Here is a 26,464-nt window from a genome sequence, read left to right on the forward strand (position 1 = left end):
CCCTTTTGCCACCACCATGATCCCAATTTCCTCCTGCATGAGGGAATGCCTTTCCTGGAATGCTGAGCACTGCTGGGAGTGCTGGGGCTGGGTACAGGACACTGGTCAGGCGTGGGATGTGGAAAACTGGGTTTGAAAAGGAGATGGCTGCGGACTTGACCTGCGGACAAGTCCACACAGGACTTGTGAGGACGCAGGCAGAGATGGATTTTCCCTCTCTGAGTCCCACCCTGAAGTGGAGCAGACAGGAAGGAAAGGTGACAAGCACCATCCTTGTTCTCTCCTCACCCCAACCACACCTACAGCTGATTTTCTACAGCTTCCAACCGAAAACTTCCTTTCAACAGTTGCACGTGGCTTCATAGTCATGCAGTGATCAGAAATGACAATTCAAAGAAAAACACAGCCTTTACATTTTTTAATGTTTCTTTTACCGTAACTTTCAGTTAGAACCTCAATCCTCCCTTCCGAAAATCTGTAAATAAAATTATTGTTGATCTTTGCCTGACCTCGTGCCCCGTGTTGCCAACACAAGGCACAGCTTCTTCACCCTGGCCAGTGTTTCATGTGCTGCAGCCTCTGGTTTGAGCACTGAGCTGGCAAAAAGGAGTTATCAAGAGAAAACAGACAATAAATTGGTTGTGGATGGGTCACAGAAGACAGGAAAAGCATTATTTCTGTGTGTTTTTTCCAGCTGAAGTAGAGCTCTGGAAGTTTGCAGGAGCCACAAGCACTTCAGAGTTGATTAAAGTACCCCAGGTCGTTTTTCATAATCCATATTTGCTTCCTTGATTATTGTTTTATTTAGATTTTGAGAGTGTACCTAGCAACAGCAATGGTGTTTTTAAAGGTCCACAAATGGCTGGAAACAGAAATGAGGAGTGACCATTGCAGGCTCTCATCTCACTGTGCTGTTAATTTCAGCTTTGTCAAACATTTGTCTTACATTAACAGCTAATTATAACCACATGTAAAACCTGACATCATTACCCAGGATTAAGTCCCATTGCTTGATCTGGTTTATTGTTTCATTCCTTTGGGAGCATATCAGAAAAAGGTGTTTTAGATAAGAGAGCTTTCTAAATTCACTACAAATTCACTGTTAATGGTGGCAACTGCTATTTCTTGATTTACTTTTTTTTTAATTCTTTCTGTAGATTCTTAAGAGATCTATAGGGACAAAATATAATCAGGGTGATTGTTTTGGTTAATAGCCAACATTCTAAATTTAGCATTAATTCACTATTAAACATGGCAACTTCTATCACTTGGTGGTATTTCTTGAATTCTTTTTTTGTGTAGACTCATAAGACATCTGTAGGAAAAAGCATAATAAGTGTTCCTGGAGATAGTTCAGTATTAATCCAAAACATTCTAAATTCACTAGTAACCCATTATTAAAGATGGCAACTGCTATTATTTGAAATTGTTTTTAAATTCTTTCTGCAGACTCGTGAGAGATCTATAGGAAAAATTTTAAAAAGTGGGTGTTGGAGATTGTTTTGGTTAATAGTGAGCATTCTAAATTCAGTATTAATCCACTATTAAAGATGGCAACTGCTATTAGTTGAAATTGTTATTACATTCTTTCTGTAAGTGATCTATAGGGACAAAATGTAATCAGTGCACCCTGGAGATTATTTTGGATTAATAGTGATCTTTTAAATTTTACTGTTTAATTTACCATTAAAGGTGGCAAGTGATACTTGTTTTGTTTTTGTTTTTTTTTTAATTCCTTCTGTAGACCCATAAGAAATTCATAGGGACAAATATAAGAAGTGGGTCTTGGAGATTGTTTTGGATTAATAGTAAATGTTCTACATTCAGTATTAATCCTCTATAAAAGGTGGCAACTGCCATTTCTTGATTTTTTTAAAAATTCCTTTCTCTGTAGACTCATAGAAGATCTATAGAAAAAATATAATAAATGGGTCTTGGGGATTGTTTTGGTTAATAGTGAACACTCTGGATCCACTATTAATGGTGGCAACTGCTATTCCTTGATTACTTTTTTTAATTCTTTCTGTAGACTCATGGGAGATCTATTGGAAAAATTATAATCAGTAGGTCTTGGAGACTTTTGGATTAATATTGAATGTCCTAAACACGTTATTAATCCACTATTAAGGGTGGCAACTGCTGTTTCTTGATTTATTTTTTTTTTAATTCTTTCTGTAAACTCATAAGAGATTTATAGGGACAAAGTATAATAAGTGGATCTTGGAGATTGTTTCATATTAATATTGAGCTCTCTAAATCCACTATTTATGGTGGCAACTGTTATCCTTGATTTTTTTTTTTAATTCTTTCTGTAGACTTGTAAGAGATCTATAGGGATGCAATATAGTCAGTGGGTCTCAGTGATTGTTTTGGATTAGTTGTGAACGTTCTAAATTCAGAATTAATCTGCTATTAATGGTGGAAAATGCTAATTTTTGTTGGGTTTTTTTTAAATTCTTTTTTTCTATAGACTTGTGAGTACTCTACAGGGACAAAATATAATAAATGGGTCTCAGAGATCATTTTGGATTAATTGTGAATGTTCTAAAATCACTATTAATCCACTATTAAAGGTGGCAACTGCTATTCCTTGGGGTTTGGTTTTTTTGAAATTCTTTTTTCTGTATACCCATAGAAGATCTATAGGGACAAAATGCAATCCATGGATCTTGGAGATTGTTTTGGATTAACAGTGAACTTTTAAAATTTACTGTTAACCTACTATTAAAGGTGGCAACTGCTATTTCCTGATTTTTGTTTTTTAATTCTTTTCTCTGTAGACTCATAGGAGATCTATAGCAAAAAATACAATAAATGGGTCTTGGAGATTGTTTTGGATTAGCCGTGAAGGTCCTAAATTGAGTATTAGTTTGCTATTAAATATGGCAACTGCTATTCCTTGGTTTGTTGTTTTTAAAAATTCTTTTCTCTGTAGACTCATAGACGATCCATGGGGAAAAGTGACAATCAGTGGATCTTAAGGGCATGCTCTGTAGGGATTGTCCCCTGCTCCCCGCCGAGCGCAGACCCATCCCCTAGTGCGGAGCCCAGCCCCCCCACGAGGCCGTGGCTGTGTGTCTGAGTGTGCCCGTGTCGCGCAGGTGGCTCCGGAGCGCGTTGAGGCTCCGCGTGGCGGCTCCGCGGGCCGGCCCTGCGCACGCCCTCGCTCCCGGGTGGATCGCCACGAGCCGCAAAGCTGCTGTCCACGTGGACTGGTGCTGAAATCTCCCGCCCGGCCGCCGCCAGAGCCTCGCCAGCCAAGCCCAGAGACATGGCCACCAACGGCACCAAAGTGGCGGACGGACAGATCTCCACCGAGGTCGACGCCTCCATCACCAACGACAAGCCCAAAACCTTGGTAGTAAAAGTGCAGAAGAAGAAGACGGACCTTCCAGACCGAGACACTTGGAAAGGGAAATTTGACTTTCTTATGTCCTGTGTAGGTTATGCCATTGGCTTAGGGAATGTGTGGAGATTTCCGTACCTGTGTGGCAAGAACGGTGGAGGTACGTTGGCCGTGTTTGTGGGTTAGGAGACACCAGCAAATTACCAGCAAATCAAAACCTGGCTTGGATAGATTTTTGTATATATAGTTGGTTTTGGTAGGGGATTTTTTTTTGTTGCTTTTTGGGGGGATTGCAGGAATTTTTTTGAGTATTTTTTGGGTTGTTTTTTTGTTGTTGTTGTTGGCTGGTTGGGTTATTTTGGTTTATTCAGTGGGGTTGGGGTTGGTTTTTTTGGCTTCTTGTTTGTTTGTTTGTTTGTTGTGGTGTTTTTGGTGGATTTTTTTGAGGTTTTTGTTTTGGGTCTTTTGGGTTTTGTTGTTTTGGTTTGGGGTTTTGGTTTTTGTTTGATTGCTTGCTGTGGGGTCTTTTGGGGTTTTTGGGGGTTTTTTTTTTTATTTTTTTGGTTTTGTTGTTTTGGTTTGGTTTTTTGTTTGTTTGCTGTGGGGGTTTTTTAGGGGATTTTGTTGTTTGGGGTTTTGGAGGTTTTGTTGTTGCTTTGGTTTAGTTTTTTGGCTTTTTTTTGTTTGGGATTTTTTTTGTTGTTTTGGTTTCGATTTTGGTTTTTTTGTTGTTTGGTTTTTGGTTTTGTTTTGTTTTGTTTTGTCGTTGTTTGCTGTGGTGTTTTGGGGCTGGGGCTTTTTGTTGTTGTTTTTGTCATTATTGGTTTTCTGTTTTGGGTGTGGGGGGTTTTGTTGTCGTTGTTTTGGCTTGGGGTTTTTTGGGGGGTTTTTGGGTTTCCTTGCTTTCCACTTTTCCAGGAGATTCAGAGCCATTTTGGAGTGTGGAGCTCTGCTTTGAGCTCTGCCCTGAAGTTTATTTTAACTCCTAGCTGCCAGTGGCACTTAAAAGACCATAAAGTATCAGAGCAGAACTAAAGCACGTTGGCCTCCACTCAACCCCGCAGATCCCTCTCTTTTGGGCTGAGTTTTGAGAGGATTTCATGGGGTTTGTAGCTGACTCTGAGCTCTCCATAAAAGGCTGGAAAGCAGCCAGGGCTGGTTAAAGCCTTTGTGCTCTCCATGAGAGGTGAAGGCAGCAAAGCCCACAGGCTTCTGGATTTTGGCTTTTTACTTCAACAGAAAATATTTAAACGATGGGGAGTTCTGGTTTTCCCTTTATTTTCACCTCTGGAGGTGCTGGTTCAGAAGCGAACGTGTGATTTCCACTAATATTTTTGAAAAGTTACATCTGAGAGGAAAAAAACCCTGTGGGTTTCTTTTCATACGTAGCAGGGATGGAAGCTGGAAATTCACTTCTGTTTCTCCCCAATTTAACAGGATTTTTAAAAAATTCTTTTTAGGTGCATTCCTGATTCCCTATTTCCTTACTTTAATTTTTGCTGGAGTGCCACTGTTCCTTTTGGAGTGTTCCCTTGGTCAGTATACATCTATAGGAGGCCTTGGAGTGTGGAAGCTTGCTCCGATGTTCAAAGGTACAGTATGGATTCCAATTCTTTCTCATTTGTTTCCAAATTGCAGAAGTTTCCCAAAGTGCCAGGGCAAGGATGTTTCTCAGTGCCTTTCATTTCTATTTAAACCATGATTTTTCTAGAGAAGACACTGATTTTCTGAGGTGTAACTGATGATTTTGAAACGTGCTGGGCTATGTTTTTTAATCTCCATTAAAAATAGCAAGATTTAGGCATTAGAATTGCAACCAACTTATTTTTGAACTTCAGAAACTCTTGGGGTTTTCTGTAGAAATGCATAACGACTATTAAAAATAGCATATCCAGCAGTAGTTGTCTGAGCAGGTTTGGATGTGTTCACAGCAATTTGGTAAACTTTGGTAATTTTTTCTGAGTTCACAGAGATTGGCATCACCTGTTTTTTAAACTGAAATTCAAAAGCCAGACACTTTTGGCAATTTCATGCTGAATTCCTTAAGAAAAACTCACTCCATGCCTTGACTTTGAGGTTTGATTGCCAGAACCCCAGGGTTCTAATCTTAATTCTGCACAGACCCACAAACCTCTCAAATGATGATTTTCACCCTTCTAATCCCAAATCCTTTGACACTTCCGAGCTCCTGAGCTGAGTTCTGGCCCGGCAGTGCTGCACGTGGTGTTATAAATTACCTCACACAGTAGGACTGACAATTAGCACAGAGTGAGCTGCAAGTTTGTTGAGATTGGATTTTGCTCTGGGAGATTTAGCACTGGGAAAACGCAGGGAGATGAAATTGTCTCTCACAGAGAAGTGTTTTTGCTCGAGTTGCTGCTGTTGGTAGGGGTTGGTACAGCCTTGCTTTGCTATATCCTGATTATTGTGAGCACTGCCTCCTGCTCAGGGTCAGGGAACAGCTGTCCTGAATAGTTCAGAACACCCCTGGAGTGTCCATGTGGAGCAGAAGACACCCTCATGGTGGAGCCCTGCCATGTCTTTAGTCTGACGTGCCAACAGCCTGCACTGAGCACCAGGCACTCTGATCCATGTCCTGAGTGCCTTGGAACACAATCTCACCGTGTGTGCATCTGCCACGAGCTCCTGTGGGGCTGCTGTTCCAGAGAATGAGCTGATTTAGCTCCTTTTCCTGGGAATAAAGCATGCCAGGGAACTCTCAGCAGCAGCAGCAGGTGGGACTGCACCACAGAGAGAGCTGAAGGCTGGCAGTGAGTCCATGGATGGCTGAGCCATCAGCCAAATAATGACCTCTGTGTAATGGCACTTCTGGAATTCTCATTCCTACATTTCCACAATGGTGCCTGCCCCATGTGATGTGTTTGCCCTGAACTGCAGCCCTTCAATTGGAAGTTCCCTTGGTTTTATTTCTCTTTGTTTTCCTTACAGGTGTGGGACTGGCTGCTGCAGTCCTGTCCTTTTGGCTAAATATTTACTACATTGTGATTATTTCGTGGGCCATATACTACCTATATAATTCCTTTACAACTGTAAGTGTGTGTCAGAGGGGATGGGGAATTGTTTCTTGGATGTAAAGCCAAGTGAAATATGGATACTCCACTAATCTGCCTCAGTGTAGATGTGTGAGGTTAACACAGCATTCACAGAAATCTGTAGGATAATCCATTCTTAATGAAAAAAAAAATAAATTTTGTAAAAATCCCTTTTATTTTTTTTTTCTCCACAAGAAATTTAGAGCAGAAAACTGAGCTTACAGGTCAGTCACTCCCCCAAGAAAAATTCTAGTGTACAACTAATTATTTTGTTTCTTCAGTAGCAGCCACACAAACATGAGTTCTTTGGGAAATAGTATCATTGCAATGTGGCTTAATGATGGAGGTTTATTAAAGAAACCCCCATGGAATGGAAGGTCTCTGATTTGATTAGCTCTGAACTTCCATTCATTGTTGTTATTTTTGCTTTGTTTTCTTTCCTGTTTACTTTATTTTTAGCTGCCTTTTTTTTTCCCCTCAAGGGTGATTCATCAGCTGAGTAAGTCCTGTCTGATTTGTGGGGTTTGGCCATCTGAGGAAGCATTCTTACATAAGTTGTATATAATTAATGCGTCATTGTTCAATTGTCTCTTCTATAAATTTTGCTCATGCTTGCTTGTTCTTGGCTTTAAAGAATTTTGCCTTGACCAAGTTTGCATTAATTACTGTCTGGGAGTGACATGACCGTTTCTGTTTTGTTGTCCTCAGAATTGTTATTGATGTGAAAGGTCAGGCAGAGTCTGGAAGTGTTTCTTGTGGCCCATGTTAAATGAATATTGACTTCTAATTCCCTTGGAGCATCTTCTCCTTGTGTATGAAGCACACAGTGCCCTGATACAGCAGTTTTGTGAGAGGATTCCCCAACAATTGCCATCAAAAAAATCTATAAATTGTATGTAAATGAGGCTCATTCTAATGGATACCATAAGAAACAGGTTCTGCTCCTCAGAACTTCTGAAAGATGGGATGGACACATGCAGAACGTGCACATAAGACAGAAATTTCACCTTTCTCCAATTATCCCCTGACCTGAAGGGAAAATGAAACTCTCTGATCAATAATCGTCTCAATTTTATTATCTCTTTTCAACAAGAGGCACCAGGACCTCCAGGAGGTCCTTTCTGCTGTTTCAATATACCTTCATGGTGAGTGGATTGAATCCAGAGCGTTTGGGCTGCTGTGTTAAGGAAAAGAGGGAATATTTCCACACCTGCCTCCCACAACTAATAGGAACTGAAATAACTTTCACCCCGGGGAGATCAATGTCTGCAGAGCTCCAGGTGCTTTAGTTCTGCACTCAGCAGTCAGTTCTAGCAAAGAAAGAGATACTTGAGGTAATTGTTGCTTAAGAAGTGTTTGACTTCAGGTTTTTGGTTCTCTCCCTTCTCCAGACCCTTCCTTGGAAACACTGTGAGAACCCCTGGAACACCGACCGCTGCTTCTCCAACTACACCTTAGCAAACACCACCAACATGACAAGTGCCGTGGTGGAGTTCTGGGAGTAAGCTCAGCATTTTCCTCTCTCCTTCCCATGCATGTCCAAGGATCACCTTGTTACCCTTCCTGTTTCGCCTTCTGAATTCTTTGCCAAATGTTGTGTTGGCTCGTTGCAGACGCAACATGCACCAAATGACCGACGGCTTGGAAAAGCCCGGGCAAATCCGATGGCCACTGGCAATCACCCTGGCAATTGCCTGGATTCTGGTGTATTTTTGTATCTGGAAGGGGGTAGGCTGGACTGGAAAGGTAAGATTAAAAAGTACTGTAAATATCTTTCAATTAAAAATGCCCATTTTGCTCAAATATTCTGAAAGTTCTTGAGGTAAGAGGCACCGGGGGCAGTTTGGCTGTCAGAGCTCTGTGAAGGATTTAATTTGTGTTTTCTGGGATTGATACAGCCCCATGTTTTAGGAAGAGCTGGCTCCTCTCTAGCTAGGTCAGACCACAGCCTTAGATGCTTCACTTACAGGCCTCTTGGCTTGTCCAGGCATAATATCACCTAAAAATATCCTTGCTTCTTCCTGGGATGAATATTCCAGCTGGTTTGGATAGCAACAGAGTGAGGATGAAGTGGTTTGGTTCCAGCAAGAATTGTGCATTTATTGCACAGCTCTTGCTGGACCTGGATATGTAAGGAAGTGTTAAGAAGAGCTGCTCCCACCTTCCCTCATGTGAGTGAGAAACATTTGAGGTCCTTTCACCGGATTTCACCCTGTGCTTCTCGGGGTCTGCCTGGCTGTGAGTGGCAATTAGGATTTAATAATCAATTAAAGGAAATTCTATTCTTGAGAGACCTTTCTGAATGAAAGGGCAGCAACATCTGACGTTGGCTCATGCCTTTCCCTGCCAGAAGAAATCCCAGGGAAATGAAAAGCCACAACAATGGGGCTTGGTGCTGGGTTAGAAGACCTCAAGTCTGGTGCAGAGGACTGGGATTTCTTCACACTGAGGGAAAAGATTGTTGGCTTTTGACAAGAGGTTATAACTGCGACCCACCTCGAGCTGTGTGTTGGACAGGGCTGAGCTGAGTTCAAAACAAACTGTTTTCTTTCTCCTGTCTCCAAAGCACAAAGAGGGCAAAAAGAGGGCTGAGTCTGAGTTCAGAAAGGGTTTCCTATAGGACTTCTGAAAAGGCAAGAAAGTAGGAGCCTGTAATATAGAGGAGGAGAAAGTGGGGAAAATGAACTGCCAGATGTTTTATGAGCAGGATCCTGGTGCCATGATCCTTGTGCTTTTGGGACTTCCTTGTGTTAAATACAAAAAAAAAAAAAAAAACCCTGTGAAAATATCCTAGTCCACAATGTTCTTTTTTCAGAAAAATAGGCAGCAGTCACCTGCCTTTAGAGCTGGAGTTTAGGGAATTTTGCTGTAGGCACTTCCCAAGCCTTTTCATTGAAAAGTGCCTCAATTTGGAGAGCCATCCTCAGTTGCTGCTAGAGTATTTTCAGGGAGCAAATACTTTTGATCATTCTTCCTTGCACACTTACACTGTCTTGTTTCTTCACATCAGGTGGTATATTTCTCTGCTACTTATCCCTATGTTATGCTGCTTATCTTGTTCTTCCGTGGTGTAACACTGCCTGGAGCAAAGGAAGGCATTTTATTCTATATAACTCCCAACTTCAGTAAGCTTTCAGACTCTGAGGTAAATATTGCGTGCTGGTAAACCAAAGTTTCACTCCTCACTGTTCCCCTTTCAGACATATGACCTGCTCCTCAAGTGCAGAAACAGATATTTTAAAAAATTGTTTCCTGCAATCAGGTTTGGCTGGATGCTGCCACACAGATTTTCTTCTCCTACGGGTTGGGTCTTGGTTCACTGATTGCCCTTGGAAGTTACAACCCTTTCCACAATAATGTTTACAGGTAAGCAGATGACTGCACATATTGCAGTGGCACTTGCCTGTCTCAGCTGGAGCTGGGTTCTGTCTCTGCGTACAGATAATTGAAATAAAGTCTAGTGTTGAATAATAACTGTTCTATCTGGCTGGGGGTGAGATGTGTAACTGCCTTTACACCAATGGGAGAGACTTCCCCAGCAGGAAATGGAACCCAAACTGGGAAATCCTAAACTGGGAAATCCTAAATCATTGAGATCTTTCCACAGGACAAAAATAAATAAATAAATAAATAAATAGATAAAACCCAAAAAGGATGAACATTTGCTTTCCCTGCTGCTTAAAGCCCCTTCCCTTTGTTTCAGGGACTCCATCATAGTGTGCTGCATAAACTCATGCACGAGCATGTTTGCTGGCTTTGTCATCTTCTCCATTGTGGGATTCATGGCCAATGTCACAAAGAGGCCAATTGCAGATGTTGCAGCATCAGGTACCCGAAATCTTTTCCTCTAAGCTTTGCATCAGGGTTTTGGTTTTTTTTTTTTGCTTGTAGGTTATTCCTGCAACTGCTCAAAATCCCTCCTCACAGCTCCTCAGCTCCCTGTCCCCTCAGTCTCCCAGAAGGAAAGGGAGGAAAGGAGGAAAGGTGTTGTCCCAACCCACTCCAGGTAGAGCAGGAGGAATTCTGGTCATTATGGGGTGGTTTTTAAGCTAATATTTCCCAATTCAATTGGGTTTTTTATTCCTTTTCCCATTTCTTGAGGTTAAGCCTTTGGAGGCAGATCCATTTCTCCCCTGTTCACACCTGCATCTGTTTCATGTGACTCTGTATCATGAAAGACATTTTATTTAGGGCAGGGAGCTGTGGAGCTGTCCATGGGAGGATTCTGTTCTTCCTTGCAGTTTCTTGTGTGTCTTCCAGCTGAAAAAGCTTAAAGCAGCAGAGCAGATGGCTGCCCTGACCCAGCTGGTGCACCAGATACTCACTTAGCAGTTCTGGCCACAGGGAGGGATCTCATAACTCAAAGCTTGGCTGGAACTCACTGGTGGACAAAATCTGGATGACTGTATTAGCAAACACAACCCACTGAAATATCTCCTTGGCTAGAAAAGGAGAGAGAGAATTTAAGCCCTGAAAATAATCTTCAATAAATTACACATACAAAGAGATTAGGTGCAAAATGATGATGGCAGGCACTGTTATTAAAAGCTGCTCTGGAAAAGCAGTGGTGTGTGAAATAAGCTTTTTGGATTTATGGCTTTGATACAGAGGGAGTTATATAAAGGCTACACCTGCAAACACCACAATATTTTTACATCATATTAAGTACATTTGATAAGAGATCTCTGAAAGATCCCCGTGACCACTAATTGCAAAGGATATTTGAAAATTTGACCCTTTAATTAAGGCTTCTATTTCTCCTAGCAAGCTTGGAGGCTGGTGCCAGATTTTACCACCATGAGAGGTTGTTTTGCCATCTTTTACACACCCTTATAAAACAAATGATATTATTGAAAGGCATAGCTGCATTTCTGTGGAATGCAAATCAGAGTAAAATTAACATATTTATCTGAAGTTTATTTTGCTTTCAGCACTGCTATTTGGAATGCTTTCTGAACTGCTTTCCAGTCAAATCTGCTCTTGTTAGCAATTAATTGCTTCAATATCCTCATTAGACTTTGGCAATCCAGGTGTTGATGCCACCCTTGCTCCACTGGTTTGGGGGCTGGGACCAAGCACTTGTCACTGACAGATTTTAATGGAAACTGAAAATCCAGAGGCACTCCTTAGGTCAAGCACATGAGCTTTATTTCTGTGTTTATTAAACTTGCTGGTTTTCCCTCTGACCCTGACATCCAGCTATGTCATGAGAACAAAAAAACTCCTTTTAAATAGGAATTTATATTCCCCTTCCAACACTCTGCCCCCCCTCTGCAGTTAGCAAAAAGAAAAATTAAAAAGTTTGGTTGTCCACAACAACAGAGTTTATTAGAATGTGTATTTAGAGGGAGTGGAATGGAACAGCAAATGGGAATACTGGAAACGCTGGAAAGTGTCTTCTCCATTGCTGAGCTGTCTCTGTTTCTCTTCTGCACGGTGCGAAGCAGGAGAGTGCCGCTGTCAAAAACTGTTTGAGAGGAGAGAGAGCTGAGCAGTGCCTGAAGATGTAACCCCAGCCAGGGACAGCACTCCTGCCTTGGCTGTGCCAGGGGTCTCTCAGGAGCAGCTGCTGAACTCATCCAGTATTCTGGTTGGTTGGCTTTGGGCGCCTTTGGGGTGTATTTTTTTATTTTTGTTTGGTGGTTCATTTTTAAAACCAGGTGCTTGCAGTGCCCAGGAGGTCAGGGAGCACTGAACAGCTGAAATCCCTGCTCAGGTGCTGCATCCTGAGCCAGCCAAAGAGAGCCCAGCAGGAGCAGAGGATCCCAGCCCCAGCCGTGCCACTGATGTTCTGTCTCCTGTTCCTCCCCCAGGCCCTGGACTGGCATTTCTGGCTTACCCAGAGGCAGTGACACAGCTGCCCATCTCCCCTTTGTGGGCAATACTCTTCTTCTCCATGCTGCTCATGCTTGGCATTGACAGTCAGGTAAAACTGGGGTGGAAACAAATAAAAATACAGATTTTCCTGCCACTGGGTGGAACCTGGTTTGATATTTTTATTTGTATTTTATTTATTTCTATTAGGATTATTTATTGTATAATTTAAGATTATTTATTTAACAATTTAGGATTATTTATTTTATATTGGGATTATTTATTTTATATCAGGATTTTTTTGCTCTTATATATTTAGATTTTGTATTTTTCATATATTTGTAATCCTGCATTTCTTCAGCGTATAACTAAACTCCATACAGAGTGTCAGCTGCTGCTTTCCCATTTTGGTCAGACCCAACAACACAACAGGGCTCCCCCTGTCCTCTCCACTGCCAGCTGGAAGTGGGGCAGGATGGTCCCGGAATAATCAAATAAGGAATAGGAGGCACTCAGGAAAGACTGAGTAAAAGCACTGATGCTTGAACACTTTTGCTCTTTCATGAACTGTTGGAAGCACATGAAAAGTGGGCAGAAAATTTATTCTGCAGGCAAAAGGGAGCTTACCTTTGAAACATCTCCTGTTAAATCACAATGTTAAAAATACCTGTGCAATGTTCAGCTGTGTGGGAGACACTGGGATATGTTTTACAAGATTTGGACGCCACAGGCACTTCCGAAGGGTGGCTCCAGAACTCACCACATTGAGGGAAAAAACACAGCACACATTTCATTTTAAGATCTGGTTAAGTTAATTCAGAGGGCAATGGGATGCTTACTGAGGGTATTCTGGGTTTTGATGTGTTCTGAAATCACTTCCCAATGGAAAGGATCACCAATTTATTGGTTCAAGCCATAGCTAAGCTCTGGGTGGGATCTGACAACTGGAAATGAAGGAGGAGGCTCAGCCCTGGGGTTTGCAAATCCAAGATATTCTCTGTTTAGATTAAACTATTAAATAATTCAGACATGGAATCATTAGAAATGTTGATTGTGACACAAAAAAAAAAAGCTCACTTCATGAGAAAAAACTCTTTTTTAAAAACTCTTTTTTAAACTCTTTTAGAAATAACTATGTCCAACAAAACCTTTTGTTAATCGGTGCTAATTTTAATACAGAGAACAACCCCACTGGCAGCACTCAGGAGAGCACCCTGCCTTATTCTGCAAGGAATACTTGGAAGATTTGGTCAGGGAAGTCCCCCTTAGCTGCTGAACTCTTGGATCATTTTTAGGAGCCCAGTCCTAGGCAGATGTGTTCATTTACTTGCAATCAGCTGCAGTTGGCAAACCAGCACCTCCCAGTCCCCAGCACGTAAAGGAATATGGGATTTACTGCCTTAGGACTGGAACAGTCTTTCAGGAGAGAAAATCCATCATTTTCTATAAATCCAAGCTGACTTCAGCCTGTGAACACAAAAAGACCAAGAGGGTATTTTATCCTAGGAGATGAAAGAAAGTTGAACATTTACACTTTTTATTTCTTTGTTTTTCAGTGAGCTTCAGGCTTGACATTAAAACCCACTGCTCAATCTGGGGGGAAACTGCTGTGAAAAATTGGGTCAAAAATATTCTTGAAAGCATTTGTCTCTAGGCAACTAACAGCTGAGGAAGGTGGTCTAATATTATTAAAAGGAATATGCATCTACGGGCTGTCATGCTCTCTGCATTTTCTGTCTGTCACTGAAACATTTCATCCACTCTAATTTACAGGAGCTGTAACCATTGGTTGAATTCTACTTGCTCTGCTGAAAATTAATAAAGCTTTACTTGCCTTCTGGTTTTCCTATTTCAGCCACCATAATGATAACATTTATCTGAATACATACACACAGAAGGATTCTGGAGTGTGGTCATTTGGAGGACACAACCTCAACAAAAATGTTTTCTGGGGATACAGAGAACATTTGATTTATTACATATGAGAATCATATGAGAATCTTTAACCTTTTGCGTGAAGCACAAATCTGGTTAGACTGGTTAGACTCTGTGTGTTGGCTTTCTGGCATGTGAGTAAATCACATAAAAAAGAAGTTTATTTTGTAGGATTGAGGGACCAAAGCCCTCAATCCTACAAAATAAACTGTAGGTTTATCATCTTTATTACAAAAAAAGAGCAGTTCCTGTTCACAGAGCGAAAGCAACAGTTCATAGCTTAGAATTTTGAGTGTTCTTTGAGCTGGAAATCTTTTTGCACAGATCTCTTTAGACAGAAACAAGGATATTCAGGAGCAGAGCTTCCGCTGCAGTCAAGCGAATTTTCACTTCTCGCTGGACGGCTGCAGCCTTAGGCCAGCGAAGGGTCCAATCACAAACTGCTCCCCAAAACTCCCTGCTGGGCTCTGGACTGTGTTTTGTGTCCAGCTGGGCTCTGGACTGTGTTTTGTGTCCCCTTTCCCTGCAGTTCTGCACCGTGGAAGGGTTCATCACTGCCCTGGTGGACGAGTTCCCCAAGCTGCTGCGCAACCGCCGCGAGCTCTTCATCGCCGTGGTGTGCATCGTGTCCTACGTGATAGGGCTGTCCAACATCACTCAGGTACTGCTGCCCTGGGTCTGGCTCTGCCCAGCACCAGCATTCTCCCTTCCCCAGTCCAGCCAGGAATCTCTGCCAGCCACTGGATTGTCAGGGATTGGCGCTCGCCAGGGTTTTGGTGGTTTAAGCGTAGAACGCCCTGTGTTGCCTTAGGATTTTAGCTTGGATATTTTTATTTGTATTTTATTCATTTATATTGGGATTATTTATTTAGTATTAGGAATTTTTTTCTTTATATATTTAGCTTGTCTATTTTCCATCTCTTTGTACTTCTGCAGTTCTTTAGTGCAGAACTCCAAACCCCACACCCAGTGTCAGCTGCAGCTTTCCCATTTTGGGCAGACACAACAATTCCTCTCCAGGCCTGGCAGTCAAGGACACCTCACTGCCTCAGGCCCAGAGATGGAAACAAAAGGGACTTGGGGGAGCAACCTTGGGGTCAATGACTTCATCACCTGCAGCTGGAATTGGAAGATGAACCCCCAAAATGCAAATGGACCAAACTTATAAAAGTACAAAAAACCGTGACCTGTCATCCATTTTGTGTGTAACCCCTGGGGGCTTCATCTGCCCAAAATGTACCTGAAGGCCCTTCAATAAATAGAGCTGCTTTTTATTCTGTCTGGCCTCTGTTTTCAGGTAGTCCCTAAAAGGCTGGGTGTCCCCACAAACCCTGGCTGTCCCCTGCAGGGCTCAGGGGACAGCAAAATGCACCTCCCCACATTCCTAGAGTCCAAAAAGTGGCAGCTGGAAATGTTGACTTTGCAAACTGTTTGAGGGAAATTATTAATGAATAAATTATGATTAAATTATCACATAAAGAACAAAAAGCAAAATTAAACTTTTCAGTTTAAACAGCAGCAATCTTAATTTTGTCAGGATGGACCTCAAGCCTCTAAAAAAATTTAACCTGTTTAATTTACACTAATAGGCCCCAACCTACCCACCACTTAGTTTGTAAGTTACATTTTAAAGCTGTAGGCCTTGCTCTATTTTTCATGCTTTCTTTTCTGTTTCAGGGTGGAATCTATGTGTTTAAGCTTTTTGACTACTACTCTGCCAGTGGAATGAGTCTCTTGTTCCTTGTATTCTTTGAGTGCATCTCGATATCCTGGTGCTATGGTAAACAACCTGTTTGATGTTTTCCCTAAGCTTTACACAGCCTGAGGATAATTCATCCTCTGATCCGTGGTTGATGTGCACATGCTGGGGGTGGAACTGAAAGTGGCCTTGGTTTCTGTGGATATAATTCAAAGTTGGCCTGTGGAAGGGGCTGCTGCCTTTTAAACACCCTGTCTAGAGGCCTGGGGGCCATGAAGAGTTTCAGGAATATTAAAAGGGTGATATTCCATCTCTTTTCCTGTCTTACTCCCTTGGGAAGCCTGGATCTTCAGAGGCATTGGGTACATATTGCCTCAGGGCTCTTGGGATTTGCAATATTTTGTTTTTCCAGAAATTCTCTCACTCCAGGGTCCTGCAGTGAGCCAGGCTCCTTGGTCAGTTAGGGAATAATGACCTTGAAATATCCAGAAGCCTGGACTGGCAGTCCCTGGCTCTAAGGATTAATGGATCTGTGGGATATTGTCACAGAGCATTTTTGACCTCAGAGCTGTGTCAGCTCCTCTGAGGAGCTGCTCCCATCATCACTGAGGCATTCCAGCTGCTCCAGGAGCCTTCCTGCTGGATTTTAGTGGGCCTGTGAGGACGGAACAGCATTTGACAGGGGAGAGGCACTGCTGGAGAAACCAGCAAATGGAAAAATACACCAAAATTCTCCCAAAATCACAGAATATTCTGAGCTGGAAGGGACCCCACAAGGAGCTTAGGTGAATGGCCACACAGGGCTTGAACCACACCTTGGAATTATCAGCTCCAGGCTCTGACCATGAAGAAATCCAAGGCATGCATTGGTGACAGACACAGCTTTGGGAAGCTGGTGGAGAGCAGCAGGAGCAGAAGGGCCCCTCTGATTTCAGCTCCACTTCTGCCCATGCATGGTGGGCTCTGCAGCAAAGCTGGTTAATGCTGGGATGGGTTTGAGAGGGTTTATAATTGTAAATACACCCTAAATTTCTCATCCTAATATAACCTAGAGCTGAAATCAATCAAGGGTGTTCCTTGCATCTGACCTTCCCATATACAACTTCTCATTTGGCATGGAAGTAAATTTGCTGGCCTCTATTTAATTAATTATGATGTGGAAGAGTGAGAACAGGTGATTTTTGGTGCTTTTGAGTTTGCACACTTTTTTTGCCATCCAGACAGAGGAAAAGTTATCTTGAGATCTTTATAGAGCTTCCAAATATAATCTTAATTTATGGCAATGTCTCTCAGATGAGCTTCCCATCACCTTCACTACCTGACACGTTTCTGTGCTGTTTCTTATTTCTACATCCAGGTGTTAATAGATTTTATGACAACATCCAAGAGATGGTGGGATACAGACCCTGCATCTGGTGGAAACTCTGCTGGTCCTTTTTCACTCCTATCATTGTGGCAGTAAGGAACAAACTTTTATTCTCTGGTTGAAAGGATGTAAATGAGTGGCCTGGGTGCTGCAGCTTTGTCGTTTCCAGCCCCACAGGTTCATATTAGTCCTGCCCTCGCTCCTTTTTTAAGGATTTGAGCAATCCCATTGAAGGCAATAAGCAAAAAGCAGTGTCATTCCAGGAAGACTGTGCCCCAAAAGAGAAGGCAAGATTTTTGTTAGACCTCTGGAAATGCTCAAGAGGTTGATTGGCAGAGTTAGAAAACTGTAAGGAACAAATTTTGTCTTTTTTTTTTTTTTGTGCTCTGAAATAGAAATTAGCAATCTAAAATCTAAATTTTCCACATACACAAAAATGCCAACATTCTGTAAACTGAATTCCTCCACAAGCACTTTTGGTGACAGAGCAGGGTTCTAAACTCGTGTTCTTCCCTCATGGCTTTCTGTGGCATATATTAATCATTTCATACTACATTGCTGTGGGTTTTCTGGAAAACTCTGCAAAGAATCTGTACTGGGAACCACAGGACTGCCTTTTCCTGATTCTAAACGTTACCCAGTTAATCCCATTCAGTACCTTGTGAAGTAGTGAGCAAAGAAATGTAAATGTACTGCACATACATTGAACCCAGATGCAATGTAACAAACTCATCAGGCAGCCACTATTACACATGAGCCAGCGTTTAACCAGAGAAAGCAAATGAGGATCACTAAAAAGACACAGAAATGTGTTCATGTTGAGGGTTCCTCAAGTCATCCCTTCCCAGATCAAGGCAGATTTCATTTTTATAAAAAGCCAGCATTCAGGAAGGCATAAGAGATACATTTTATTTTAGTGGCACAGGAGGAAGATGCCCAACATTGTCCGACTGGCCAGATTTGTCAAGTCCTCAGCAGAACGTGCTGCCCAGCCCAGCTCAGAGCAGGGATAAAAATCTGCCTCTGCATCCTCCTCTGGGAATCTGCCCTGCACGAGGCCTCAGCCTGGGATCAGAGCGAGCCTCCCTCTCTCCTGATTCACTTTAGCAGGTGTTCCTGGCTGGTTTAGACATTTGAGACAGGCCAGGACAGGAGATTTTCCTGGGAACAGCCCATGGAATTCCATGTCTGCAGGGCATCATTGGAGAACATGCCAAAAGCATGGGCTATGCTCAATGGCAGCATGTACATGTCCACAGGTATTCCCAGGATCTCTATTTTCCCCAGCACCCCCCTTCCCTCTGGCTCTGTGCAGCTTATCCAAGGAATTTACTGCTACCAGCAGACACCTGGATTGTCTGAGGTGCAGGTTTATATGTGAAAATACAGCATTAAGGTGAAACATTCATTTTGGTAAGAGGCCTCTTGGGAAGCTCCAGAAAAACTCTTGAAGCCAGAACACTCTGGGATTCTCACCCAAACCCCTCCCTTTGCTTTTGCAGGGAGTGTTCATCTTCAGTGCTGTGCAGATGACCCCGCTGACCATGGGGAGCTACGTGTTCCCAAAATGGGGCCAGGGGGTGGGCTGGTTCATGGCCCTGTCCTCTATGGTGCTGATACCCGGCTACATGGCATACATGTTCCTAACCCTGAAAGGCTCCCTAAAACAGGTAAGTGTGCCTGTCCCGACCCCCTTGGTATTGTATTTGCAGGGTGCCCAGATGAAGGAAGGAATGATGGATCTGACTCCATGTTCTTACAAGGCTAATTTGTTATTTTAACATCCTACATTATATTAAAGAATGCTATACTAAACTATACTAAAGAATACAGAAAGGAAACTTACAGAAGGCTAAAAAGATAATAATGAAACTCGTGACTCCTTCCAGAGCCTCGACACAGCTTGGCCCTGATTGGCCATTAAGTCAAAACAATTCACATGAAACCAATGAAACAATCACCTGTGGGTAAACAATCTCCAAACACATTCCAAAGCAGCAAAACACAGGAGAAGCAAATGAGATAATTATCGTTTTCCTTTTCTCTGAGGCTTCTCAGCTTCCCAGGAGAAAATCCTGGGCCAAGGGATTTTTCAGAAAATATCACTGCCACACCTTGGCACCTGTGCAATCAAAGATTGCTGGGCACTTCTTTCCTGTCATCTATTTCCCTCTCAGGTATTTTGCTTTGAGCCAAAAAAACCCCATAAAAGTGTCAACCAAAAGACAGGAGAATGTCTGAGCCATCTGTTGCTGAACACAATTCCCCACGTTCCACGGGGTCCTTATCTCTGCTCTGGCAGCTGCAGGCACTTGGCATTCCAGCTCCTCACACCTAGAAAACAGAGGAGAGGTTTGCAAATTATGGAAATTTGTCCTGATTAATGCGAGACACGCGGCCGTGGATCACGGCAGGGTATGCTCTGGGGAGCTGGAATCAAAATCAGGGACTGAGCTACAGAACACTGGGATTGCATGAGCCTGCTCAGCGACCCTGCTCTGCAGCTCCCTGATGGCCCCCAAGGCTTCAGCTCCTGCACTTCACCTGCTCTGAGGCACACCTGCCCTGCTCTGCTGCAGCTGGGAGGGAGCACACGGAATACCTTGGGAGCACTTCCCTCGAGCCTTTCTTTAAGGGATTTCTGTGAGCAGTCACTTTGTGAAGAATATTAGGGGCTTTTTTTCTCATTGCTCTCAGCCTCTCCCTGACTGCTTGTCCTGTTTTTTAAAGGAGGTAACACTTCTCATGGAGGAGAGTCGGGGTTTTTTTTTCAGTCAGTCTTTATTTCAGTCAGTTTTTATTTCAGTCAGTTTTTATTTCAGTTGGTTCTGAGGTCTTCAGAGATGTGCTGCTAAAGGGGTGGGAAATATTGACCACATTATTGCCCCACCTACAGTCACCACACCTCACTTTTTCAATCTGGGCGGATCCTCAGTTTCCCCTCTCCAGCTCCTCCTGTACATCACAGCCAGTTCTCCAGCCCAAGTACTGAAACACTGTGATTGTGGGAACCAAAGACTGTCAAAAGGAATTTGTCAGAACTTCTGGAATATTCTAAAATCAGCTGACAGAGCCATCTTTGTAAAGGGCTGGATGATCTTAAGCAGAATTGACGAGTGGTGCCTCATGAAATGCTCAGATCTTGATCCAAATATTTGTCTTCAGCAAATTTTGAAGGACTCAGTGAAGCTTCAAAGAAGTCTGCAGAAAAAAATCTGGGTTTTGATTTTTTTTTGTTCCCCCCCCCCGCCTGTTCTTAGCTCCTACATTTTGAATAGATTTCCCTTGGTCTTATGGAAATTTTAGGTGCAAAAGGAGAACTGTTGCCCTAAAATACAGCTGCTCTTTGGGCAGGGTTGTGTGAGACCATGGTAAAAGTTCCTCATCTCAGCCTTGTTGTGGATTGAGGTCGTATTTTCGAAAGCATTGACAAATGATTATGAAGTGATGGGGGAGCCTGCACCAGTGTGAGAGGCTCTGAGGAGCTAAACTGGGATTTCTTCTGAGATATGAATGTGAGCTGGGCAGAGAAGCTGAAGGAACAGAGAGGACAAAAGTACAAGGAAAGACAGAATAGGAATAAAACACTAAAACACAAGCGTGTTTCACCTGGTTTATCCCTAGAGGCACTCTCAGTTGTCCTTGGGACATGCCCATCACTCTGGTGCCCAGCACTGCTGCCCGCTGCCTGCTGCAGCCCCTGTGCTGGACCCTGGGCTCACAGCAGAGCCTCTCCTCATTGCTTTTACCCAGGAAAGCTCCTTGTTGGCACCCAGCATTTGGCACAGGGTTTTTCAGCTCCTCCTGTCACGTTCAGGACAGAGCTGGAATTCTATTTAGTGGAAGTGGCTTGCTGCTGGTCTCTGGCAAGATAGGTAGTTGTAAAGAATTGTCTTTAACTATTTAGGAAAAAAAAAAAAAAGAAGATTAAGGTTAGAAAGAGTTTTTTGGCTGCCTCACATTTACTGTTGTCCTTTGAACAGCGCATCCAAGTGATGATTCAGCCAAGTGAAGACATCACCCACCCTGAGAATGGGCCAGACCAGGCCCAACAGAGCAACTCTGCCAACAAAGAAGCCTACATCTAAACTCCTCTCTCGTCCAAGTACCGCTCCTCCTCCAGAAAAACAAAAAATATGGTTGAATATGACCACAAATTCACATCTGAGAATATAATTACCTACCTCTAGTGGCAAAAAAAAAAAAAATACATATTAAAAAAAAAAGAGGAAAAAAAAAAAAAGCAACAAGGTCATCTCCACTCCGAGGGAATCGCCATGGGTTCGATCCAGCTGTCGCGAGCTCAGATGTTTGACAGTGTTTTTGTGTTCTCCAGCAATCCACAGACTGTTAATGTTTTTATCCTTTCACAATGATAGTTGCATACCTTGGAATTTGTAAATTGATGTGCCAAGACCTTTTTAATCTACCTTTTAGCACGACTATTTGAAGTTTTGTGCTGCTGATTTTTAGTAGTTGATCACTATTTCTTACCGCTGAATCCCAAGACTGTTATTTCTGACTTTGCAGGAGTAAAATTTAGTTTGGAGTTGTTTTGTACAAAGAGAACGGAGTATTTTGTAAACAAGTAATTTCCAGTGCAAAAGTCTGCCCTTAAAATTTGTTCCAGCTGAGGCCATTTGAGGGGGGAAGAGACTCTTCCTTCAATTAACAGCAAGCACAGCCTTTATAAACACTCCCAGTGCAAAAATTGAGTTGTTTGTGGCAGAGCAGCCCAGGCCAACAACAAAGGCTGGCTGTGCTCAGCCTTTCAGGGTGACTTTCAAACAAGGTCATAAATTTCTTTAAAATTACATATCTTGCTTCTTATAAAAAGAAGATATCTTTGTGAATCAATGTTAGAGGCATAAATACGACTTTTAACTTTTTTAGCAAAGTAATAGCCAAGAGCTCTTACAGATTCCCAGGAGTAAAATACAAAGTATTTGCCATTCAAGCTCAGACTCCCTGAGCTTTTATCATGCTGTTATCACTCTACTATTACTGCATTGCCACCAAAATAGAAACCAAAACAACGGCTTAAAGATCGAAGTGAGTTCCAATGTAGGGCTCGACTGAACCTGCTAGAGAACTTCCCCGGTTCCCAACCCCAAACTCCGCGTGGTCGGCACTTTGAGAGCAGTGGGATTTCCATTTCCAGGGGCCGGGTGGTGCTGAGGGCACGAGGGAGAGCTCTTTGATCCCGATGCAATCCCGCTCTGGGCTCCGTCCTGCGTTTGCCACGCGGCCAGAGAGCCCGGCCAGCCCCTGGAAGTTTTCCCTGTGTGGGGAATGCAGCGGGAGCCCCGCTTGGCATTTCTCGTTTGGCAGCTATAAGACAGGCACGGAGGCTTTTTTTTTTTTTTTTTTTGGGAGGGTGATGTTTGATTGTAAATGACTGTGACAGAACTGTGCAATGAAAACATGCTTTTCAGCAAACTTTTTTGTGCACCGTACAATGTTAGATAGCACAATTTATGTAGAACTACTACGTGGAAAAAAAAAAACATGTTACCTGTGAATGTTGGGTTTTTCGTTGTTCTCGTCTGAAGGTGACAAACATGTTCTTGCAATAAGGTATTATTCTCAGAATGTCAAGCACATTATGTAGAAATAATATATATATATAATACACATGTATTTCAAACTACATCCTAAACTCTCAGAGTACGTTGGGTAGGTTTTAAACTGTTTCATACCTAGGTCAAATGTAAAATACTACAAGATCTAAGCTCCATCCTAAACGGCCATAGCTGAGATGCAAACGTCCTGTAAGTCTTTGGGATTTAGAGGAACCCCTACATCCTACACAGACATCACACGTGATACATCATACTTGTGAATTTCATTAGACTAAGGATAAAAACTCCGACTTTCTCTTTATTGTTTAATGTAACCGAGTCCCATGTTGTTCTAAGAAAAATGCAGTATTTAATGTTTGATTGTAAACAATTATGACAGATGTTTGACAGACCTGCTCTTTAGCAAAAAGCTGTACAAACGTTATCACATAGCACAAACTAGTGTTGTAGAACTACTGTGTGTAAACTGTGAATAGCTGTATCTTTTTTGTAGTACTTGCCCTGAAAAAGAAAGATTATTGTATGATCATATATGCTTTTTGCAATAAGGAAATATCCAACACCAAGCAAATCTATCTCTATATAAAAATATATATGTAATATATACATATTCAAAAATATATACAGAGCCTGTTTAAAAGAGTACAGTATTATTTAGTAAATTGCAACCTGTTCTATGGACCAAATGTAAAATATTTATAAATTAAGATGCATTTTAAATGTCTATAAACGGTGTCATAATTAAAGCACGATTGTTATGTAAGTTTCCAAGAGTTTAGAGGAAAAAGAATAAAGGTTATATTATACATTAAATTCAGAATTTTCCAGTCTTTCATTGGACAAACCCAATCTGTGCTATTTTCAAGTTCCAAATGTGTCATTTATATAAAAATATCCTTTAAATACCAAAACGCTGTATCCTACTTGTGATGTGTATAATTAATCCATGCTATTCCTACGATGTAATTAGTATGTGCATACATTATACAGGGAGCTTAAGAGGTGACAGTTAATAGCCCTTCCTGGCATCCTGCTGCTTTAATTCTCCTGCGGGAAGATGGCAGAGCGAGCTCTGGGAGAAGGAAAAAAACGGATTTTGGAATGTTTTGGACGGTTCCTTGGGTGCACTCCTGCTGCTGCTGCGAGCTGCAGCACCTCCCTGGTTTTGGAGCCATCCCAGTGCTGGATACTCCACAGGCAAATGATCCATGGCTCCCAAAGCTCTGTGCTCCTGTCTCAGCTGCCCTGGCAGGGTGGGAAGATGAGCAGAAGACGCGGAGAAGAAGTCGCGGCACAGCTGCAACGCCGCTCCTGGGCTCGGGATTTAATTATCTGCCTGCAAAACTGGAGCAGGGCTTCATGCTGGGGAAGAGCCTAAGCAATTTAGAGGACCTGATTAGAATGGAAAACGCTCTCGAGAGAGGCGTCTGGAATCACAGCCTCCAAGCGCCAAGTGCTGACCTTCGCAAGGAGCGCACGGCGAGGGCGCGGCGGGGAGGGGAGGTCCCAGATTGTTCTGGAAAAGGGGAGGCAGCAATTTTGGGAATACAGCAGGAAATTAGAGGGAAATGGGAAAGGAAGGGGCTGAGGCTGTCATTGCTGGCTGGGGGTGGTGGGAGGGCAGGGGGACAGCAAGGGCTGAGGAGCAGGAAGCTACTTGGAGGATATTGCGTTAGTGCTGTGATATTTCCATGTTCTCCTGGAGGAATTTGCTCTTGCCGTGCTGCAGAAATCCCAACAGCAATTCAACAAGAAAAATGCAAATAAGGTCACTTCTCCCCTACAGGACTGCAGGATGCCCTGGGAGAAATCCATGTCCTTGCTCGTCAGGAGTATTAGTTCAGCTACATGTGCTTTTATTCTAAAATAACACTGTGTTGCTTTTGGGCGTTTTTTGTTTGTTTTAAGCCTGATTATTTCTGTTTTGTTCTGCTCAGGCCACGATAGCATTACAATTAACTATTAGAACTGCTCACCCCCCACTTCTGGCTGGTTCGCAGGGGCTGGAACTTAAAGGCCGGGTGATCCCATGGCACAGGGCAGCAGATCCTGCTGCCAGCACCCCTCTGCAGGCAGTGCCCAGCAGGCAGCAGCAAAAAGGGGCTGCACTAAAGCATTTGGACATCCACCTCTTGATCCCTTTCCCTCCAGGATGGATTGGCTCCACTCCCAGGAAGAGGAGCCCTGGAGATGTTGCACAGCACGGACAGACACCCATGGACAGACACGGCGAGGGAGCAGCAACACCAAATCCTCACTCCCAGCACCTGAAGGGATCAGCTCAGAGCTGCAGCAGCTGCCAGCCCCTCTTTGACTCTGCCAAAGCACCACAGTTACCCACTTTCACTGCTCAGGAAGGAAGGCACCAGCCTTTGCATCCTAACGGCTCTTTCTACTCCCCCCTTGCTCTCTTTTCCCAGTTTCTTGCCCTGCTGGGGGTGTTTAAATAAACCAAATAAAAATAAGGTGGGAGGAGGGGATTTACCCATATACAATTTGTTTCCTGCAATCTAAATTATTTCCTCTCTTCCTGTGAAGTTATAAAAGTTAAAAAAAAATTTAAAAATATTAAAGCACAAATGGGGTGAAGTGAAACAAAATATTCATCCCTCCACAGAGCTTGGTATTCTTAAGCAGCTGGTCCAAGTATTGCCACTTCTCATTCCTGCCTTTACAGTTTGAGGCCAGTCAATAATTACATCGCTCCTTCCTCCTGACAGTTGTTGGAGAATGGGCAAATTTCCTCTGTTTTCACAGAAATCCCATTAACCTTTAGAGTTGTATTGTTGTGGTTTGTTCTTCCTTCTGACCACACACTACACTGGTGCTTTCATTCAGGATTTGTCATTATTTCTAAAATGTGTGAATTGGTGGGAGAGAATTTTTAGCCTATTTACAAGAGCCTGGAGTGCCAGGACACAGGGAATGGCTTCACACTGGCAGAGGGCAGGGTTAGGTGGGATTTTGGGAAGGAATTCCAGGTCTGGCACAGGGTGCCCAGAGAAACTGTGGCTGCCCCTGGATCCCTGGCAGTGCCCAAGGCCAAGTTGGGGCTTGGACAGTGGAAGGTGTCCCTGCCCATGGGATGATCTTTAAGGTCCTTTCCAACCCAAACCAATCTGTGATTCCACAATTCCATGATGTTGCAGCTTCACACCTGATCACTTTTCCCCCCAGGTTTGTGAACAGTCTCACATTCAGCTCAGTGGCAAATCCTGAGTGATTATTTTGGAATCTCAAGCAGGCTGAAGTACTCCTGTGAGTTATTTGTGAGTCATAAGTACATGCTGGTGCTAAATGTGTCCAACAGTGCCTAAGAGAAGGACAGGATGGATTAGGCATTGTCACCAGGACAAAAATTAATGTGTTTTGCCAGCAATGGTGCTTTAGTCAGGCTGCAAGAGCTGCCTGCCGTGCCTTTGGGGATCAGCAGCTGAGAGGAGGCTACAAACAAAGTATCAGAGGGTAGCAAATAGCCAAAATGTACATGTTCAATTGGAGGGAGTCTGGAGTTTCCCCTGCACTTCACCAAACTGGAAACCCACTTAGTGCTGGAAGGGGATTAAAAGGGAAGGGAACGAGTCGCTGCTTTATTCCCTTACATCGTGCACTTCCTTTCCTTATAATTATTCCAAAGCAACCTGGGAACATCTGAAAATGTTTAACATA

At 42.9% G+C, this 26,464-nt stretch overlaps 1 protein-coding gene across 2 annotated transcripts in view; it reads left to right on the forward strand.

Moving 5' to 3' along the window:
• The window catches only part of SLC6A1 (solute carrier family 6 member 1), a 60,894-nt gene extending 37,286 nt beyond the window's left edge, over positions 1–23,608 (forward strand). For both annotated transcript variants that reach the window (XM_038148875.1, XM_038148876.1), the window contains exons 2-15: positions 3,102–3,506; positions 4,807–4,938; positions 6,296–6,396; positions 7,791–7,900; positions 8,013–8,145; positions 9,410–9,544; positions 9,662–9,765; positions 10,103–10,227; positions 12,213–12,325; positions 14,678–14,809; positions 15,826–15,928; positions 17,205–17,305; positions 18,716–18,883; positions 21,197–23,608. In XM_038148875.1, the coding sequence (XP_038004803.1) occupies positions 3,272–3,506; positions 4,807–4,938; positions 6,296–6,396; positions 7,791–7,900; positions 8,013–8,145; positions 9,410–9,544; positions 9,662–9,765; positions 10,103–10,227; positions 12,213–12,325; positions 14,678–14,809; positions 15,826–15,928; positions 17,205–17,305; positions 18,716–18,883; positions 21,197–21,301 (1,797 nt within the window). In that variant the 5' untranslated portion in view covers positions 3,102–3,271 and the 3' untranslated portion in view covers positions 21,302–23,608. The remainder of the gene's footprint in view (positions 1–3,101; positions 3,507–4,806; positions 4,939–6,295; positions 6,397–7,790; positions 7,901–8,012; positions 8,146–9,409; positions 9,545–9,661; positions 9,766–10,102; positions 10,228–12,212; positions 12,326–14,677; positions 14,810–15,825; positions 15,929–17,204; positions 17,306–18,715; positions 18,884–21,196) is intronic.
• The last annotated feature ends 2,856 nt before the right edge of the window (positions 23,609–26,464 follow it).

The sequence above is a fragment of the Motacilla alba genome, chromosome 12 (assembly GCF_015832195.1).
Source record: "Motacilla alba alba isolate MOTALB_02 chromosome 12, Motacilla_alba_V1.0_pri, whole genome shotgun sequence".
NCBI classification, from domain to species: Eukaryota; Metazoa; Chordata; class Aves; order Passeriformes; family Motacillidae; genus Motacilla; species Motacilla alba.